Raw genomic sequence first — 20,802 nt, forward strand, 5'->3', positions numbered from 1 at the left:
TTTTGTAAAAATTTAGGTGCCGGTACTTGCGACTGGCAGGTGAGGGCTGTACAAGACCCCATTCAGGCATCTCCCCACCATTTCCACCTCAACACTGGCTCTCTAAGTACCTCCTTGCTGGGACAACTCCAGCTTTGAAAATTGTTAAAAAATACTTCTTGTTGCAAAATTTATAAATGACCTTTATGGAATCACCAAAAGGAGAGTTACTTAGTACAAAGAAGCAAGCTATCAAAGTGAAATAAAAAATCGTTTTTTTAATTTTAACACAAAAAAAGTAAATGATAGATTTCAATCAGAATAGTTTCCCCCCGATAAGCATCAAATAATGCATAGCTAATGCGATTTTTAAATTATTAGCAATGGAAACATGGGGGGGAACACGAAAATTACATTTTCCTGTCTGGTGCCACAATTTTTAATTTAAAAAATATTTTAAACATACTCCTTGGGCTCTTTCCAATGGGGTATAATAAGCTATAGTTTGTCGGCAAACATTTTTGTCCCCCCCACATTTCACCCCTCCATTTCTCAGACAAATTTTTGTCAACAACGATCAATATGGCGTTATATTGGCCCACATGATGTACAAACCTATGCAAAATTTCGAGTCAATAGGTTGAGTGGTTCTAGAGATACAACATACTTCACATGCTGTGAAGGCCGGATGGACAGAGAGACAACCAAATGACATTAAGGGTCCTTCGTTAAACTACGGCCCCTAAAAATAAGTAAAAACAAATAACATAACTAAAAATAATTTCATAATAAAGTTTTTGTAGAATATTCCAAATTTTTATTAAGTTCTCATCCGATACCCTATGCTGACTTCTTTTCTTCCTCTTTGTGCTCAATGACGTTTCCGAAGCAGCCACGAATCGACATATTTTGCTGGATCGAAGCAGGTCAGTGGTGGGCCTACAATTTTAAGAAACAGTAGTGAAGAAACTGTTTTTTAAATCAACGAAGCTCTGGTTGGTCTGACAATCAGATTCATTTGTGAAAATCCTCGTTCACATTCACTCGATGAAATTGGTATCCTACTCAGAGCATCTATCAAATGCTTCAATTCTTCTAAAACCATCTTTTCAATTAGGTATTCCCGAAATCCACGAATTGTATCTTTTCATTTAACTGTAATCTAATTGACAATTTGCTAACTTCATTTTCACCAAATGCCAATATTTCATGTTTAGAAGGTTTAATACATTCGTTCTTAAATTTGAATTTTTTCTTTTCTTTTTTGAAACTGTCCAAAATGTTGGTGTCATTCGGATATTCAGCTGTGACCATGTAAATAGAGATAGGGGAAATTTACGGAAAAATGTGGATAACGCACTTCCGCAAAAAAACAGATGATTATTTGTCGGGGTAAAAGAAAATCATTCTCAAGTAATTCTTGAATGGGACGCTTACAGTTGATTCACAGCGGTGTCCAACCTACGGCCCATGAGGAAAGTGAATTAAATAGCATTTTAAATTTTGTCAATTATCAAAAAAATTTTCTCATTAAATGTTTTGTTCAGTAAATGTAATTGTCTATTGTGAAAATTTTCAAATATTTTCAATTTTACTTTTACATGCAACAATATGGAATATGTAACACACTAAAGAAATCTAACTTTGAATTTTTTTGAATATGGCCCCTGTATGGGAAAAGTTTGATCTGCTCACTGCTAACCATCGTGACTTCTCTGTATGTGGGACAGGTGGTCAGATAGGTTTTACCAGGTACCACTAAGTTGTAGAATGATAATCCCTTTAGCTCTCTTAATCTGCACAGCAGCACTAATTGCCTAAATTGCCTGAAGGCCAGAAATGCAAACAGTGTGTACCAAGTTAATTCTCTCCTGATCCGTTCGCTATATGAAAATTTTCTCGCTCAACGAAAAGTATTTTAAATGTAACTTCCAAGGGGAATTCAAAATAATTTGCTATAAAAGGACTTCATTAAACAGAGGTCTAACTGAGTAATTTAGAATTATAAAAATGGTTATACGGTTTTATATAGAAAATATCTTAATAATAGACAGTGAAAAATGCAAATTTAGTTAAATAATTTTTATGCTTATTTGAATAGTAAGTAAACGCGTGAAAAAAATTTACAGAATATTACAAATTTCGAAGTACACTGCACCAAAATGTCGCATGTCACTGTTAATAAAGGTGTGGTATGCCGTACCATTGCGTACCGCCCCAAAAAAGTACTGGTTATATAAATTGGAGCACTTTTGATTTTTGGCAAAAGGAAACATTAAACCACATTACAAATATAGCAAATTCCAGTTGTGTTTTTAAGGTTAAACTTGGTAAGGGTAAGATTACCAAGTCAACCAAAAAATAAAATGAAAAAAACCTGAAATATCTTCTTTCTCAACTTCTATTCAAATGTTCATGATCACCACTTGGTTTACATTAATTAATTACTCGATATTAGATAATTATAGATTGTCTTAAAGTACCATGTGATTGGACTAAGTTTCAATAGCAAAAGCTTAATTTACGGTACTCACCTTGGACGATCTGCAGTTGTTATTTGGGTGAATGAATGACTAAATTTTTGGGTTTGGGTAATTTAAGTTAATTTGTAAGTTTACGGGATGGGAATAAATTAATTAAATTACTTTAAATTACCCAAACCCAAAAATTTAGTCATTCATTCATTCACACAAATAACAACTGCAGATCGTCCAAGGTGAGTACCATAAATTAAGCTTTTGCTATTGAAACTTAGTTTAATTACTCGATTTAATTTAGTTATTAGTTAAATGTTAATCTGCATATTTACATTTGCATTTTTGTTTATTACAAGCATGTTTGCTTAATTAAACTAAGAGGGTGGTGGCCGCAATATACTTTACTTTTCACTTCTTAAGTTTGAATCCTATTCATTATGGGGGGGGGGGGTATTAAAAAGTTCATACCCTTACCTAGAAATAATAGCCCTAGAAAGGTGAAACTTCACAGGAACTTTAATCCTTTTCTATGTACTCTCCATGTATAGTGACAAATTTCTCCCATCTATGGATCAGTTGTTTAATGCCTTGATCATAGAAGCCCACACTTTTTACCTGAAACTATGATTCCACTTCACTGATGACTTTCTGAGATGAATCAAAGCAGCGTCCATGTTTATACATTTCTCGAAACAAGAAGTCTGATGGTGCTAGGTCAGGAGAATAGGGTGAGTGCTGCAGTAGTTCGAAGCCACACTGGGCAACAAAGTTGGTGGTGGCAACGGCTTCTGCAAAGGCGTCAGCAATCTTGGAACCCATCATGAGGAGACCTTAGACATGTGCAGATGGTCAAGTAAAATGCTTCATGAGGAACATGAAGCCTCAGTTCGTGCTTCTTGTTCAGCAGCGTCAGAATTAGCCTTTCATGCCATTAACGAAAAAAATACTTTTTTATTTAACGAGGCCAAAATACTTAACGTTCAACGTAATTATACGCGACTATTAATTGCAGAAACCATTGAAATTAAATTACACGAGAATTCTGTTAATGTTTGGCGGCCATATTTGATCTCCGATGCGTGGACCTTTACGCGCATGCACGAAGACAAATAATCTCTATTTAAGTATCAGGTTTAACCCGATTCGGTAATTTTCATTCCTGTGATCACGACATACAGTCGAAAAGCGTTGTCAGCTTCAGGAAGGAAAATCGTTTTGAATATTTTCGTTAGATTCTTTTAATTGCGTTAATTTGATTTTTAATTGTTTTAAATTGATTTGAATTATGTTAAATTGATTATTTAATTATTTATATTTTACTCTAATGTACCGGTAAGTTGTCAATTTTTTTTGTTTTTTCTGTTTTAATTTCTGGAGGGTATCATACGGAAGTGTTCTACGTACTGCTCTTATTATTTTACTAATAAGGTTCAAACATAGTGGACCTGTTCACTTCACTAAGCAATTAACTGCAATCACAAAAAAAAAAAAAAAAAAAAAAACTTGCATATATAATATTATCAATTTAAAGCTACTATTAAGTCGTTAAGTGCTTGTATTGAACCCGAGAAACTGTATATATTTATCATAAATATAAAACGTTCATAAATATAATGCTTATATTTATCATAAATAACCAAATTTACCGATTAACAAGTAATATAGAATCCAAGCAACAATGGAATAACACCGGGTCATCAAATAAAGACAAGTTTTGAAAGCATATATTTTTTGATGTGTTGTGATGCCACTGATGAATTTGGTGTACAGTAATACCCCGACTTACGCGAACTCGGAGTTACGCGGTTCCTGATTTTTTCGTTTGGCAACGCTGCCGCCCACTATCTTCAAGGTCGTTTTTCATATGTTATCGATATACGGTGCGACGGCGGAGAATGAGAGCGAAAGATGAACAAAATTCAACTTTGCTGCTTTTATGTTTTTTATATCAGTGAAGGGGAAACACATTTCACCATAATATAACGTAAAAACCAACACAATTCCAGCTATCGGTATAATCGCAAATGCAATTAGATCGAGTTTACTACCAGTTTATCACAGATTCCACTAGCAGAAACGCAACTGGATTTTTATTGTTTTATGGTAGTAACCCCTAGAAATGTGAGGTGTTAATAGTGTATCTCTGCCTTTATGGTGTTGTTTATTCAGTTGCTACATGCGCGCAGCTTTGTTTATGCGTATCAAGCGTGCCTCCTCGTTTTGTAATTGTGCTTTATTCCCTAAAAATGAAAAGGAAGCGTCCTGGTGAAGACACTGCAGATTCAGAGAGAAAAAGAAAAGCAATTATCGATAAACAGAGGCGGACTGGGTCAAAAATTCTTTCCCGGGAAAATTTATAGTGGCCTCATACTATGGTTTATGGCCAAAATCACACTGGCCCACCGGGGTTTCCCCGGTAAGGCTTATTGCCAGTCCGCCTCTGTCGATAGAGAAAAAAATATGAAATTGTGAAACGCTTTGAGCGAAATGAAAGACCATGTGATATTGCACGTGCTGCAGGCCTAAATGAAGCAACGGCGAAAAGCACATGACAATTGCAAACTTGACAGGTTGAAAATTGAAAAGGGCTCAATTGTAAAGGGCTTAAAAATTTAGAAAACATAGACTCCAACGAAGAACGCGTTATAGCTACAAAGCAAGGAATAAAAAAATTATTAGCTTGCTACGAAGAAATTCTGCGTGAAAAAAAGAACGCGCTGTGTCGTCAGACGAATTTGTTAGATTTTATGAAGCCATCGACATCGAAATAACTTTTTAACGTAAGTCATTTGTTTTTTTAATACATATTTTGTATTAATATGTATAAAGAACTGCAATTTTATTAATATTTTTCTTCTAAACTAGTGTTTTTGTTAGTCCTTGGTCCCAATTAAGCAAAACTTATATGTATTTATATGCAAAGTTGTACCCCGACTTACGTGAATTCGACTTACGCGATTTTCGTCGGACCCACCTATCGCGTAACTTCGGGGTATTACTGTAATTAAAAAATGTAATTCATTGGAGTTTATTATTCAGGCAAACACATTGAATATGTAATCTCTGTGCATTCAAGGCATTTGTAGATCAAGTGAAGTTTACCATAATTGCTGTAAGTGTGTTTTCAGAGATGCTCTCCACAGCAGCTGTAATTTTCACCTTTCAATTCTTTGATGGTATGTGTATTATTCCCATAGACACTGTCCTTCAGGAAAGAATTCCCATTCCGGGGGTTTCCAGAGGAAAAAAACTGCTGCTATAATAAGAGTTTAACAGATTTCCTTGTGCTACAAATAATAGCTTCTTGTATTTTCAGGTATCCATTATGTGCATTATTGTGCATCACTAATTGATTATTTTTGTGCATCACTAATTGGTTAAAAAAAAAGAAAAAAACAAACACTTCATTAATGACACAAAACAATGCCAGCTCAATATATCAAAAAACATAGGAAATCAAGATTATTTCTTCTTGCATGATTCTGTATGTAACTATTGATAATGCTACATTATGAATCTTGTTTATGTATATTTAATATCTGTTAAATTGTGATGACTAATTTTACAGCTGAAAGCTTGATTACCTTTAGATCCGTATTGGTTATGGTTAAATTTACATAAAGGAAAGTAAAGAGTAAAAGTAAAAGTTCCCAATTATATTAAAAGATTAATTAATTTAAAAACATGTCTCTAGGAAGAGGAAGTGTACCACTTTTTCCTGGTTGTCATTTATAAAATTATGAAGAAGATTTGAGTGTTTGAAAAACCAAGAGCTGGATGAGAAGCTTTCGATGTCATCGTCATCAGTTGGTGAATGACATGAGTTGTAAGTGTTGATTTATAGTATCATAATACCCAGGATGCATTACATTAAACACATGGAAATTTGATTCGTGTGAGCTGCCATATCGTTGATAGATTCGTGGATAATTTAGTGCTTAAAATTTTGTATGATCTATTTTGGCGGAACCATACTATAGCTAGGGCTTCATACTGGAATTTCTTATAATTCAATTTAAGTTTAATTAGGGTAATTGCAATATCTATTAATGGATCATGCTTAAAAGAGTGTACGTGCTGACTGAGTTCAGTTCCTGGTTGGTCTGAATTGAAACTATTATAATGATAGTATGGCTCTCGTGTTGGCTGTTCTGGAAGTTCCATATTTTGTAGTGGTGCTACCTATGTAGCATGCATTGCATCCAGATTGGCATTTTATAAGGTATATTATATTGTTTATGTCTTGATTATTGTATTTATATATTTCCCTGTATTTGCTGAAAAAAGTACTTAGTTTATTATATGATGAAAAAATCAGTGTAATGTTTGTCCCTCTAAAAATATTCCGGAGCTGAGGTGCAAGTTAGCTATGATACAGAAGTATGACTATTGTATTTTGTGTATGATCAGTACTAATGTTATCAATGCGAGAATTATTAATTTTTTCTTTTACAGCTAATATGGTTTCTTGAATTAACTGTTTGGGGTATTTTCTAGCTATAAAGGTTTTTGTTAGGTATAGTAGTTCTGTACTATACAATCATTCACAAGTAGTCAAATCTATTTATGAATGACTGTATTTGATCACATTGTAGATTTGGTTGTATAATACTGATTTTTTTTTTTTTTTTGTGTTGTAGGGGTGGTGGGAATGAAAATGTAGGAATTTCCCTGTATGTTTGCGTTTTGAGTTTGTTATCGGATTTACACAGTCAGGTTTAAAAAATTAATACTATTATCTTCTAGTTCCAAAGTATATTTTAGTCTGTTGTGGATGGAATTACATTTTTGTAGTAGCCCATTGGTGGTGGTTTTATTGCTTATAATTAATAGGACTTCTGCATATCACATGAATAATTTAATCTTAGAAGGAAAGGGTTTAAGTATTTGGTTTTCAATGGTGGCAAGATAAATTTCTGAAGGTGGGGCCGAAATACCCAAACCCATTGGAAGGCCGTATACTTGTTCATATTTCCTTTCCAAACTGAAAATATTTTGCCCTAACTAAAATGTTAGTTAATTCTAGGATACTGTTGATGTTTAGGGATGTGCGATCTTTTAGTGTAGAGTCTATGGTCAATAATCCCACAATTTTTGTAGTGTGTAATCGATGTTTACGTTAGTATAAAGTGATACAACGTTGTAAGATGCTAGCGTGTCTCCATCTGATATGTTATTATATATTGATATAGTATTAGTATTTTAAATCTGACTGTATATAAATCCGATAAACTCAAAACACGAACATACAGGGAAATTCCTACATTTTCATTCCCACCACCCCTACAACACAAAAAAAAAAAAAAAAAAAAATCAGTATTATACAACCAAATCTACAATGTGATCAAATACAATCATTCATAAATAGATTTGACTACTTGTGAATGATTGTATAGTACAGAACTACTATACCTAACAAAAACCTTTATAGCTAGAAAATACCCCAAACAGTTAATTCAAGAAACCATATTAGCTGTAAAAGAAAAAATTAATAATTCTCGCATTGATAACATTAGTACTGATCATACACAAAATACAATAGTCATACTTCTGTATCATAGCTAACTTGCACCTCAGCTCCGGAATATTTTTAGAGGGACAAACATTACACTGATTTTTTCATCATATAATAAACTAAGTACTTTTTTCAGCAAATACAGGGAAATATATAAATACAATAATCAAGACATAAACAATATAATATACCTTATAAAATGCCAATCTGGATGCAATGCATGCTACATAGGTAGCACCACTACAAAATATGGAACTTCCAGAACAGCCAACATGAGAGCATACTATCATTATAATAGTTTCAAATCAAACCAACCAGGAACTGAACTCAGTCAGCACATACACTCTTTTAAGCATGATCCATTAATAGATAATGCAATTACACTAATTAAACTTAAATCGAATAATAAGATATTCCAGTATGAAGCCCTAGCTATAGAATGATTCTGCCAAAATAGATCATACAAAATTTTAAACACTAAATTATCCACGAATCTATCAACGATATGGCAGCTCACACGAATTAAATTTCACATGTTTAACGTAATGCATCCTGGGTACTACAATACTATAAATAACACTTACAACTCATGTCATTCACCAACTGATGATGATGACGACATCGAAAGCTTCTCGTCCAGCTCTTGGTTTTTCAAACACACGAATCTTCCTCATAATTTTATAAATGACAACCAGGAAAAAGTGGTGCACTTCCTCTTCCTAGAGACATGTTTTTAAATTAATTAATCTATTAATATAATTGGGAACTTTTGCTCTCTTTACTTTCCTTTATGTAAATTTAACCCTAACCAATATGGATCTAGAGGTGAGTACTAAGATAATAAGCTTTGCTAAGAATCTTAATATCTGTTTTATTATAACATGGTGTTTATAGTTATTAAATAATAATAAATGGTTTTTAAAGTCTTATTTTTTTCTAGATGACATTAAAAATTCATCAATTTTCTATTTAGATGAGAGAGTTATTCCACTATTTCAATAAATTCTTTCTCATAATTGAAATAAAATTTCACTTACCATACAGATCTGGAGTACCAAGATTCAGAAGACAGCATTTTTGGATAATGTCTACTATTGCTAGACCACACTCATTTCCATAGGCCATACTTTAAAATAAAAACTTTAGTTCAATAAATATATAAATAAAAGGCCATTATTTTCAAACAATTCTAAATCAGATGATTATTTTCCAAAATGCACATTAAATAAACAATTACTTCTAGTATGTAGATTAAAGTCAACTGCATAAGCAACATTTCAACTGAACTTTGCATTGTGCCAACAGGGCTCTCAGTGTGTCTCATTATCAAGAAAACATCCGGGGAACATTGTCTGCCATTGATAATAATAGCATCTATGTACCTACAGGACAGCTTTGACTAAAATCATCCCCACCAGTCCCCTACTCCTTCAAACATTCCTCTCATAAAAGCTACAGGCTAGCCTGACCAACAGGTAGAACACTTTGTCACTTAATGAGAGAGAGAGAGAGAGAGAGAGAGAGAGAGAGAGAGAGAGAGAGAGAGAGAGAGAGAGAGAGAGAGACTGTATCTGATCAATTAAAACCTATTTCCAGTTTTATTTATAAAAAAGAGGGTAAGCATAAGGGAGCCTACTCTTCTTACCATTTGGTGAAATGCTTTAATGAATAATCTAGAATCAGCTATTCTACACTGTCCACACCATAGTGATGACAATTTGCTAGTCAGGGGAAACAAAATAGTGGGACTTTAGAATTCCATTCAGATGTAAAGAGTAATGACTAGAATAAACACATTATCCTATAAATGGAAGACAACCATTGTGCCTATTTCCTGGACATGCTTACAAAATTTTTAACAACTCCCATAGTTACCTCAACATAGAAGACTGATACTGCCTCTATTCTAAAGTGCAATCCAACCCTCTTCATTTAGTGTCAAGGTAGGAATAGTGGACATAGTGTTAATTGCAATGCGGCTCCAGGGGTTTACTCCAAGTCCATACTATTCGGAGGAATTAAACCAAGAACTTAACATGGTGAGGTACTTCCTTTTCAATGATTTGATGGCTCATTCAACAAACACTACATTTGGTCGTCATACTACAAACTCCATGCTAGGCTTGAAGAAAACAAAAGAAATACCAGAATCAACATTGCTCTCAAGGAAGGAAATAGCCTTCCACAGTATAACTAAGAACAATTAATTCAGGTTCCAATGGCCATATACCACCATCAGCAATATCTGAAATTCTAATGGAGTTCTTGTACCTACAGGTTTGAGAGGCTTGACAGCAGTGACAGTTTATAACATTACCAGATCCGATCCCTGTTTTCATAGCAGAATAGACAACAGATCAGAATACAACAATGAATTCAACAGAGAATGGCCACTCGAACGAATGGAGGGGTGAAATGGGAGCGTTTTTTTTTTTTTTTTTTTTTTTTTGGCTGATGCTGCATAAGTTTGCTTTCTTGCATCATATGCCTCTACTAATGCTATCTTGTAAACTCAATACTAATCAACAGTAACCACAGCTCCAGGAACAGAATAGGTTGCAGATCCAATACAACTAAACAAATCGCAAACTGATAGCAAAGATTCTTGAGGAATACAAAGGAATGTTCAGTACCAGATCTCTGTTACAATGGTATCACTCGGGATTCTTCACAGACAATTGGCACAATGTATAGGACTGGTAGGCAACCTAATGTATACTGAAAGCACAGAATTCATCCTGGTTCCTGGGCAACGCAACACTGTCACCAGTCTCGCTAGTGGACAAACCCACTGCTTGGCATATATATAGGTACACTGCATTCACATAGAATAATTCGATGTCAGTATAGATAAACGTCTGTACAGACATCAATAGAGTGACCCATGCATCGGTTGTCCGATGCATGGGTCACTATCGTGGATATGGTACAGAAATTGCACTATCCCTGTTCGACAGTATCAAAAGTGTATTGGGAATACACCATTTCCGCAATAACATCACATCGTGGACTGTGGGTGGAGAAAGGTGGTAGATGAACATGGCTATTGTTTCAGCCAAGCGGAGAGCAACTTCAACTTCAACCGCCGACTTCAACGAGGGAGGTGACAGAAATGTCTTCACCAAGACCATCAGGCAATCATTAGCTGCAATAGATTATGGGAGCTGCCGACCCACCAGAGTCCCATTGCTAATACCATGACACAGGACTCTATGCCTCAACTGGGCAAAAGAACATCAGCACTGGACCTTGGATGACTGGAGACTGATCTCCTGGTCCACTGAGTCTCATTTCCAGTTATTTCGAGTGGACAGGAGGGTGCATATCTGGTGGAAACAGGATGAAGCTATGCACCCATCATGTCAACGAGGAACTGTTCAAGCAGATCGATGGTTGGTAATGGTCTGGGGCATGTTCAATTGGCACCCGTTGAGATCTCTAGTACATCTAGATGCTTCTATGAATGGTCCAGGTCACATTTCTATCCTTGCAGACCATCTGCATCATTTCATGGTCATTGTTGATGTTCAAGTTGATGTTCTTCAGTGTCTTCATCTCCATCAGAGGGTACAGAAAAATGGTCGGATGGTTCAGGAATAGGTAGTATTCACCATGAGGCATGGAACAAATTGCACAGAGTATATTTGGGTACATCACTGTCCACTTTTTATTCGGCGCCTCCGTAGCCAGGTGGGCAGGAGCAGTGCGTAGCACATGCTTCTTGATTAGACCGCGGTTCGAGCCCGAGAGCCACCAAATACGGAGGATGCAGAAAGGTCAGGGAATGACCACCGCATATCCCCAGAGCAATATGGCCTTAGTTGCTAATGCTCCTAAAAACCAAATAACAACAACAACGTTTTCTTCATTGTCATCCCTTTTCTAATGGGAGGTGCCATACAGAAGTAACAGTCTATGATGTGATTTGTTTTCTCCCTCCATATCATGGGCACTGCAAAAGGAATAAAACATCCCTTTTGATTCACCCACACGTTGAGTGTTGATGAACAGGGAGTGCAGCATATGTGTGAAGCCCAGTTCTTGTCCTGGTCACCTACTTTACGCCCAAAGTACAAGAAGTAGGCCCTTTTATAACTTGAGTTAAGGGATGCTTTCTCGAAGCTAACATGCTCATCCACATATGTAACAGAAGTCATCCGGACTATTCACATGATTACAGGGCATATTAATCTTACAAGATACAAAATACAATGCAAAAAGTAGGAATCTCACAGAGAACAACCATTAACTGAGAAAATATCACCCAGTACCTAGCCATATTCAAGGATTAGCTCACATCTGGTGAGCTTGGCATACCCAGGGCCCTGAGCTGGATATCATCATTCTTCTCTTTCTTGGTGATTCCCTTCTCTCTCTCTCTCTCTCTCTCTCAGGGTAATTCGGAAATTTTTTTTTGGCTGGTGCAACAAAAGCCTCAGGCTTCCTTGCACCATATGGCTAATAATAATAATTACTGCAACAGAGTTGGAGACGTATTTGAGGTGACAAAAACTTATCATGTGATGGAGGTGACAGTTGCTGATCATGTGATAAGAGCGTGGTGGTACTGAAACTGCGGTATTGCCATGAGCTTTGCAGAGAGCTGTAGTTAATAATGTAGAGTAATTTGCTAATATGAGACCCCAACTATAATTCGAAAACAAGAGCCGATCAACAAATTTTAATGTGATTTTTGTGTTCAACAGCATGAAATTAGTCAAGATTGGGTATTTTCGTTTTTGTAACATTTTATGTGTTGAGCAGTGTTATTATAGCATTACCATTAGTAGAGGCATATGATGCAAGAAAGCAAGCTTTTATAGCATCAGCCAAAAAAAAAAAAAAAAAAACCCTTCCCGTTTCACCCAATCCAAAAGTTTGTCTAGTTCGGCCTTGAATTTATTTAAGCTGTCAACTTCCACAATGACAGACGGAAGTTTGTTCCAGCAAGCAACCACTCACTGGCTAAAGGCAAATTTCTCACATCTATTCTACAACTGTCTTTCCTCAATTTGAATTTATGCCCCCTCAAGTGTGGAATTTGAGCAAGAGAATGAATCCCATTAGCAATGAGCTTGATCAAACCATTCAAGGTTTAATAAAGCTGATCGTATTTGATCAAGAATGCGAAGTAAAATAGCAAATAATTTTTTGCTAGGTTAACAAAAGAAGGAAAAGGATCTGTCCATTGTTTGGCTGTATTTAAATGGCATAACTATTGATAACTTTGTTCAGGCTGCTGACAAACTGAATTAATTAATTGATCTATATTCACAAGTGGAGATGTTTTTAGTGATGGGGATACCAGAAGTATAGAAAATTCTAATTGTCAGATAGAAAACTACAATTACTGAGAGGAAAGCGGAAGAGAAACTGTCGGAGCTAAAAGTAAATAAGCTAGAGCTGACAGAGCCTATCCAGTTATATAAAAAGAAGCAGCAAAAAGAGGTAAGAAAACCATAATTATGAGAGCATGCTTGGATTCAGGGGGGGGGGATTCTAAAGAGTGGAGATGCGCAAATGTGTCTCATATTATTAAAGTACGAAGAGAGTAATTACAGATGTATAAGCTGGAAAGAGCCTCCAGTATGAATAATGATATAAATATTGGAGCTATTGTTCCAAGTTAGCTTCCAATGAGCAATATTTTTTTTTTTAATTTAAAACTTGCTTATGTGGTTCAGAGTTTTTTTGCATGCAGTGCATGGTGTGAATCCAAAAATGGAGGAATGGGTCCCAGTTCATGGGCTTCCTCTATATATATATATATATATATATATATATATATATATATATATATATATATATACAGTAGTCTGTAGAATCTAGCATTTTAGAAATCAGAATACTTTAAAATTCAGCATATTTTACACACCCACAAAAAAATTATATATATATATATATATATATTAAGGAAGTAATCCAGCAATCATATCAACAATTGCATTTGTCTTTAAGAATCTATTAAAAAAAAAAAAAAAAAAAAGTGACATTTCATAAGATGCTTGCTGGACAGACTATTTTCTTTAATCTGTTTTTGCAGCCAGCAAGATTTAAATTACATAGAAAATGCAATGATCTTAATTCTCATGTTACCTTCACAAAGAGTTATGAAGGCAAGTTTATCAAGGCCACTGCATTAAGACCTCATATTGCACTACTTTCACGCATACAGCTTGCTGAGAGCTTAATTGGCCATTTATTTAAAAGATAAGACTGATATAATAGACTGTTTTAGAACTAACTGGTTCCTCATCTGATAGGTTTCTGATGAGGAACCAGGTTCTATTAACAACAGGTCTCAGCCTGTTGTTAATAGAGATTGTTCTTAACAACAGGCTGACAAAACAGTTGTAAAGTTGTTCATTGTGAGCTATCATGTAGTATACAAAATCAGTTTTCAAAGTTGTCATATAGCTAAAGCTTTTAAAGCCGTTGAAAGTAGGATTAGGGCAACTCAAAACAAAGGCAAGTTGTTCTGCTGTAAGAATTGAGAACCATTGCTTTATTCATGCAGCTTAAATCCTGCTCGCAAAAACAGAAAAATGGACAAGATAGTCATTGAAATTGTTTAGAGATGTAAATAAGTTCAGTTGTTTATACTTAATAATTACTGAAATGTGCTTCTCTAAAAACTACTCAACCAGCAGGATTTAAGAAGTACTGCTATCAGTCTCAAGTTAAGGGTGTATTTTAACTGCAGATAAAATGAGTTGAATTTAACAAGCAAGTTGTCAATGGTGGGCCTGTCGCTTATTACAAAGGATACTATCAGTGAATGTGGTAAAAAATTTGATCCGAGACCTGAAGTAGGGGATTGATATGCCATTTTCAACAGTGGTCAAATAGATGTCTGAGATTGGGGCTGACACAGCACAATCCTATTGAGAACCCAAAAATTTGCATATAAGTGGTTTGGAGGTTTATGACATAAGCAAACAGAAGTTGGTAGGGAGGTTATAATTCCACTATAAAAGACAATAACGAGACAACACTTGAAATACTGTGTACCAGGCCATATGCATAAAAAAGAGATCAAGCTTCCAAACAGGTTCAAAGATTCCTGGTGAAAATTGCAAAATGTCATCCACAGGAGGAAAGAATTTTGAATATGTGGGCTGCAGAGTTTAATAACTATGTACTTTAAAGGGGGTCTAACTGAGGTTTACAAGGCTCTGAGTGGGTATAGTAAAATGAATGAAGGCAAAATTTTCACAATATTAATTTAGGAAGTTTATCTATAGGCTGTGAATAGTTAATGATTGGGTTTGAGAAAAAAAAAAAAAAAACACTGGCTTCTTCCACTGGATGCCTAATATTAATACTAAAACTAGTTCTCCATGAACTAATCCAAAAAAGAAAAAATTTTCATTCAAAAACTCATGGTTGCTATTTAAAGTGTGAAGATAATCCACTTCACTGGTAATACATCTACCAAAGAGTGTTCTCAAGATAAACATAACATAATGTCAAGATAACTCAACATAAATATTAGCAATTAGCCAATTTTGCACTATAAGCAAAATTTCAAATGATTTTAATTTCAAGACACTCAGTAAGGTGCTTTTAGACCTAGATTCATGAGAATATTTCTTTATTATTGATCCCCTAACATGTTCCTGAAATACAGCAAGAGAATTTATTTTTATTTTTCATGATTAATTATGTTTATTTTTATAAGGTGCAACATTTTATTATATATATATATATATACATGTATATTTTTTCAAGTGTTTATTAAATAGTACTTACAGTCCAAATGAAGAATTGATACTTAGGGCAGTAATATGACTAGGAGGATCACCAGTTATCCTTGGTGTCAGGCATACCATATCAGCCTGAAATCCAGGATTTCTTTTCAGTGGCCCTGTCTTTACCTTGAGAGGAACGGTAAGTTCTACTGAGGGCTAAAGATGAGCATGTGGAGGGTGGGAGAAAAACGGTAAAGGTAAATCTTTTGTTGTTAACAATGATTATAGTTTTGTTCACAATGATTATAGATTTTATGAAACATTTCAAGAACCCTAACCATATTTTTTATTAACCTTAGAATGTTATGATAACCATACTGACATTAACAGTACGGTTATATAAATTTTACATACATTAATATTATTCAGTAAAATAAGACTTGAAAATGATCTTTTATTTATAAAATATGAAAATCACACGTTATTATTGAATTAACTGCCATTATCACTAGCATTAAAAATATTAGCATAAAAAAAAAAATTAAACTCTGAGCAGAGTTTACCCAATGTTTGCTGCATATGCATACATGGCAATTCCAATAATGGCAGAATTGCCACAAAATAATTCAGGCAAAGTCTCAAGTGGAATTTTCACTCCCAGTGCAGTTAAACATTTAACTTGAGTTCCAGTCTCTGGCTTTTTAGATTGTTGTTGTTACTAGTTTCTTGAGAAGCTCTAACATGAATTTCAAAATCTTACAACTAAAGGTATCGATATCTAAAATAAGTATAGTACCTTACTATTTGTTATCTGAAAATCATAGATCACAAATATGCAAGGTGGCGCTGCCAGAGGGTATGAGAGGCACTGTTTTGTAAACTATACATCAGATTTACATACATTACCATTCTAGGGTTAAATCAAAAATGATCTAATAGAAATTAAATAAAATCTAAATATTTATTTCCTTCAAATTATTTTTTTTCAACTACACATGTTAAAAATACTAAAATATTTTAATGTTTTCTCAACATTAAAAAATGTCGAAACAATATTATAATGTCAAATATATGACAGTTTATATTTCTAGTAGGAATAGCCAATAAGTGAGAATGTGATTTTTACTTTTTATTAAACAGCTAACTCGCAAATATTCAGTGTCTCAGAGATAGTTAGTACACAATGCCAAAAATCTTAAATAAAAATCATATCTGGAGGAAGTAAATGCAAAAAATAAAAGAATAAAATAATAACAATAAATAAATATATTACCATAACTGTACAACGATGCTGCATTTAGGCAATAATTCAACAAACCTTTTTTGTACTGTCCTCGGAGGCACTAGATTGAAGACCTGGCTGAGAAGCTTTATGTGATGAGCGGGGTGGGTATTCACATTCTGGTGAGCAGTCTGGATCATCATCTATTTCATACACTATGGGAATTTCCAAGACCTACATTAAAAAATAACAATAGAAAATCTCAGTGATAAAAGATCAGTATTTTATTATTTTGGATATCTAAATATAATAATAAAAAAAAAATGAATGAGACATAAGTTTACATTTAGTTTATGTAAAAGAAAGAGGTCAAAGTTATTTTTAGAAAAATAACTTTGATCTCTTTACATGAGCTCCATTCAATCATATATAACATTTCAAGGCAACAGAAAATCTCAAGACATGACAGCTTTTACAACACTGCATTACCGAGTGTGGAACTGAGTAATGTTTCTTGGAGATCAGTATCATAAACTGGAATTTGATAAACCATATCTGTAACATAATCCCATAAAAGAATCTAGAGGAAGTATGCCTCATGAATGTGGATAAGTTGTTTTTCTACTCCTCATCGCACTTGATCATAACACCTCCCACAACTTATCCAACCTCTTAAAGAGGCATTTAGGAAATTGTTTATCCAGAAATTTACACACAAATAAAAAAATTATTATACATTAGTGTGGAAGAACTTGTCTTGGTCAGGAACATACATACATACATACATATAAAATGTATTAATATGGTTACAATGATATTTATATAGATGGTTTATGGACCGGGACACTGCTATAAATAGCAGAAAGAACCCAATGACTATAATGGAATATAGGTTAGTAGAAAGAAGAGAATGGGAATGAACTAACAAAACCAGAAATTGAAACTATGGAAAACCCAGAAGGTACACAAAAAATAACAATAATAAAGTAAAACGGAGTACATAATGCTGTAGATCCCAGGACTTCAACATCTACATCAAAGGTCAACTGTCGAAACCACAGGAAAGACAGCAAGAAGTAGAAGTAAGCCCTCTATTTCTGACATAAAATATACACAGCACATGGTTGAAACAGTGAATCCATATTGAATTAAGTGGTAGCGGAAGTAAGGTTAAAAAGCAGCAGCAGGCAAGAGTAGAGCTAATGTATATTTTATGGCTGACCCGAGAGGCAGACAAAGGGAAAAAGGAGAAAAGATAAAGCAAATAACTTACTAGAATACCAAAACAAGAGTCTTGCCAGTATACGGACAGTGGAGACTGTGCTGCAGGGTCTCTCCACTGTCCAAGGTAAGAATTCAAAGGATCAATGCTAGTCAGCTCAAAGTATTTAAGGTATGTCAAAGCGACCCCAAGTGTTGGAAAAAGGAGACAGTAAGTCAGACAAAATTAAAATTAAGGGGTAAATTAATTGGTAAATCATTATTAAACAAATGAAGTAAGTACCAGGATAGGAGATAAATGCATTTTTCAAAGCAATATGAGTTTAAAAATGAAATATTAGTTTTCAAAGTTTTCAAAGTAGTGGTAAATAGTTGCTAAACTTTGTGTAAGGCAAGAAAGGTATGTTACAGTAAAAAAATAGCATCATGTTATTGCATTCGGTAAACTAACGGCTCACGAGAAATAAAAATGTAGGGTAGTAGGACAGTAAAAAGAGTACAGAAGAACAGGGAAAATTAGGTGGGCTCGAGCAGTCCAGGGTTGCATTTCCTGTTCCTGCAGTAGGACCTGAACATAGTTATGGGAGCATACTTCAGTATACTGTTTAAGTCAGTTATGTTAAAATAAAGATAAAAAAAATAATAAAATAAAGTTAAAACAAAATAAAAATTAATTAAAATGAAATGTATATATAAATCCAATACCCCCTTTGTAAGCCAATCGGTGGGTACAAGTTTTCTAGACTGCAAGACACCAAAGAGTCTTGGGGTATTATCTGTACAGTATGTACAAGCCTGTGAGCAGTAGGATATCGGCTAGCTATATTATGGATATGAGTTAGGTGGTTAAACATCTTTTTATGTTTGATGATATGGAGTGCTTTGTTGAAAGGGTAATAAAAACAGTGTCTAAAAGCTTACTGTAGAGGTTTCTGATGTTCTGAATTATCAAACTGTTGCTGCTGCATATAGTTGCTATCCTGAAACACTGGGAAAGAATGTTAGAATGAACCTTTTTTGAAATATTAGAGCGCCAGTGGATGAAGTTAACTACATTAAAGTTGAAGGCATCAAGTTTGTTATATATATATATATATATATATTGATTGTAGTATGTAATTGGCAGTAAGGTTATTGCAGTTGGTTCTTTCCAGTGTGAGCTCCGGAGGATAATATTTTCAAAATCGTGTAGAAAATTGGGGCAGTTAATTACAAATAAATCATCAATGTATCTAAACATGCATAGTTCAGTTGGTAGTGAAGTTCCTGACACCATTATAGATAGAGGTTAGTTAGAACATAGCTAGCAGGACAGACCTTGGGAGTTCCCTTGGTTTGCAGGTAGACTGTATTATCATTATCGTCATGGGGTCTACAGTATTAAGTACTTCTTTTTATTTTTCATGTACCCTTCTAGGTTTTCTGTAGTTTCAATTTCCGGTTTTGTTAGTTCATTCCAATTCTCTTCTTCACTGTCTGCTTACATATATATATATATATATATATATATATATATATACAGTGCTTTTTTGGGATGGTACACAACGGTACGGCGTACTGGCACCTTTTTTTAAGTGACATTTGGATGCTTGTTTGTTGTTTGTTATTTGATTTTTAGGAGCATTAGCAACTAAGGCCATATTGCTCCGAGAATATGCAGTGGTCATTCCCTGACCTTTCCGCATCTCCGTATTTCGTGGTGACGGGCTTGAACCCCGGTCTAATCAAGAAATGTGTGTTACACACTGCTGTGTGGGCGCCTCCGTAGCCAGGTGGGAAGGAGCAGCAGTGCGTAGCACATGCTTCTTGATTAGACCGGGGTTCGAGCCCGTCACCACCAAATACGGAGTATGCGGAAAGGTCAAGGAATGACCACCGCATATCCCGGAGCAATATGGCCTTAGTTGCTAATGCTCCTAAAAACCAAATAACAAACAAACAAACACACTGCTGCTCCTTCCCACCTGGCTACGGAGGCGCCATCCATTTGGATGCAGTGCACTTCGAAATTTGTAATATTCCATAAATTTTTTTCACATGTTTACCTACTATTCAAATAAGTTTAAAATTATTTAACTAAATTTGCATTTTTCACTGCCTATTGTTAAGATATTTTCTACATAAAACTGTACAACCATTTTTATAATTCTAAATTACTCAGTCAGACCTCTGTTTAACAAAGACCTTTTATAGCGAATTATTTTGAATTACCCTTTGGAAGTTACATTTAAAATTATTTCCGTTGAATGAAGAAAATTTTCATATAGTGAACGGATTAGGTATGCACTGTTCACATTTCTGGCCTTCAGGCAATTAGTGCTGCTGCATGAATTAAGAGAGGTAAAGGGTTTACCATTCTACATCTTAGTGGTACCTGGTAAAACCTATCCGACCACCTGTCCCACATATGGAGAAGTCATGCTGGTCAACAGTGAGCAGATCAAGGAGTATTCCCAATGGCTCTGGTCCACCTTCTACTGCAGTGGTATTCAAACTTTTCCCGTACAGGGGCCATATTAAAAAAAAATTCAAAGTTAGATTTCTTTAGTGTGTTACATTTTCCATATCTTGTTGATTGTAAAAGGAAAATTGTAAATATTCGAAAATTTTATTAAGTACAATACACAATTACATTTACTGAACAAAACATTTAATGAGAATTTTTTTGATAATTAACAAAATTTAAAATGCTGTTTT

At 34.6% G+C, this 20,802-nt stretch overlaps 1 protein-coding gene across 5 annotated transcripts in view; it reads right to left on the bottom strand.

Annotated features, from left to right (window-relative positions):
* LOC150080903 (syntaxin-binding protein 5-like) overlaps positions 1-20,802 on the bottom strand; it is a 795,970-nt gene that overhangs the window by 380,843 nt on the left and 394,325 nt on the right. For all 5 annotated transcript variants that reach the window (XM_090381037.1, XM_090381035.1, XM_090381034.1 and 2 more), the window contains exons 16-18: positions 16,981-17,118; positions 15,724-15,878; positions 9,009-9,097 (exon numbers count right to left, since the gene is read on the bottom strand). In XM_090381037.1, the coding sequence (XP_090237163.1) occupies positions 9,009-9,097; positions 15,724-15,878; positions 16,981-17,118 (382 nt within the window). The remainder of the gene's footprint in view (positions 1-9,008; positions 9,098-15,723; positions 15,879-16,980; positions 17,119-20,802) is intronic.

The sequence above is a fragment of the Mastigoproctus giganteus genome, chromosome 9 (assembly GCF_048544385.1).
Source record: "Mastigoproctus giganteus isolate SK-2022 chromosome 9, ASM4854438v1, whole genome shotgun sequence".
Classification (NCBI taxonomy): Eukaryota; Metazoa; Arthropoda; class Arachnida; order Uropygi; family Thelyphonidae; genus Mastigoproctus; species Mastigoproctus giganteus.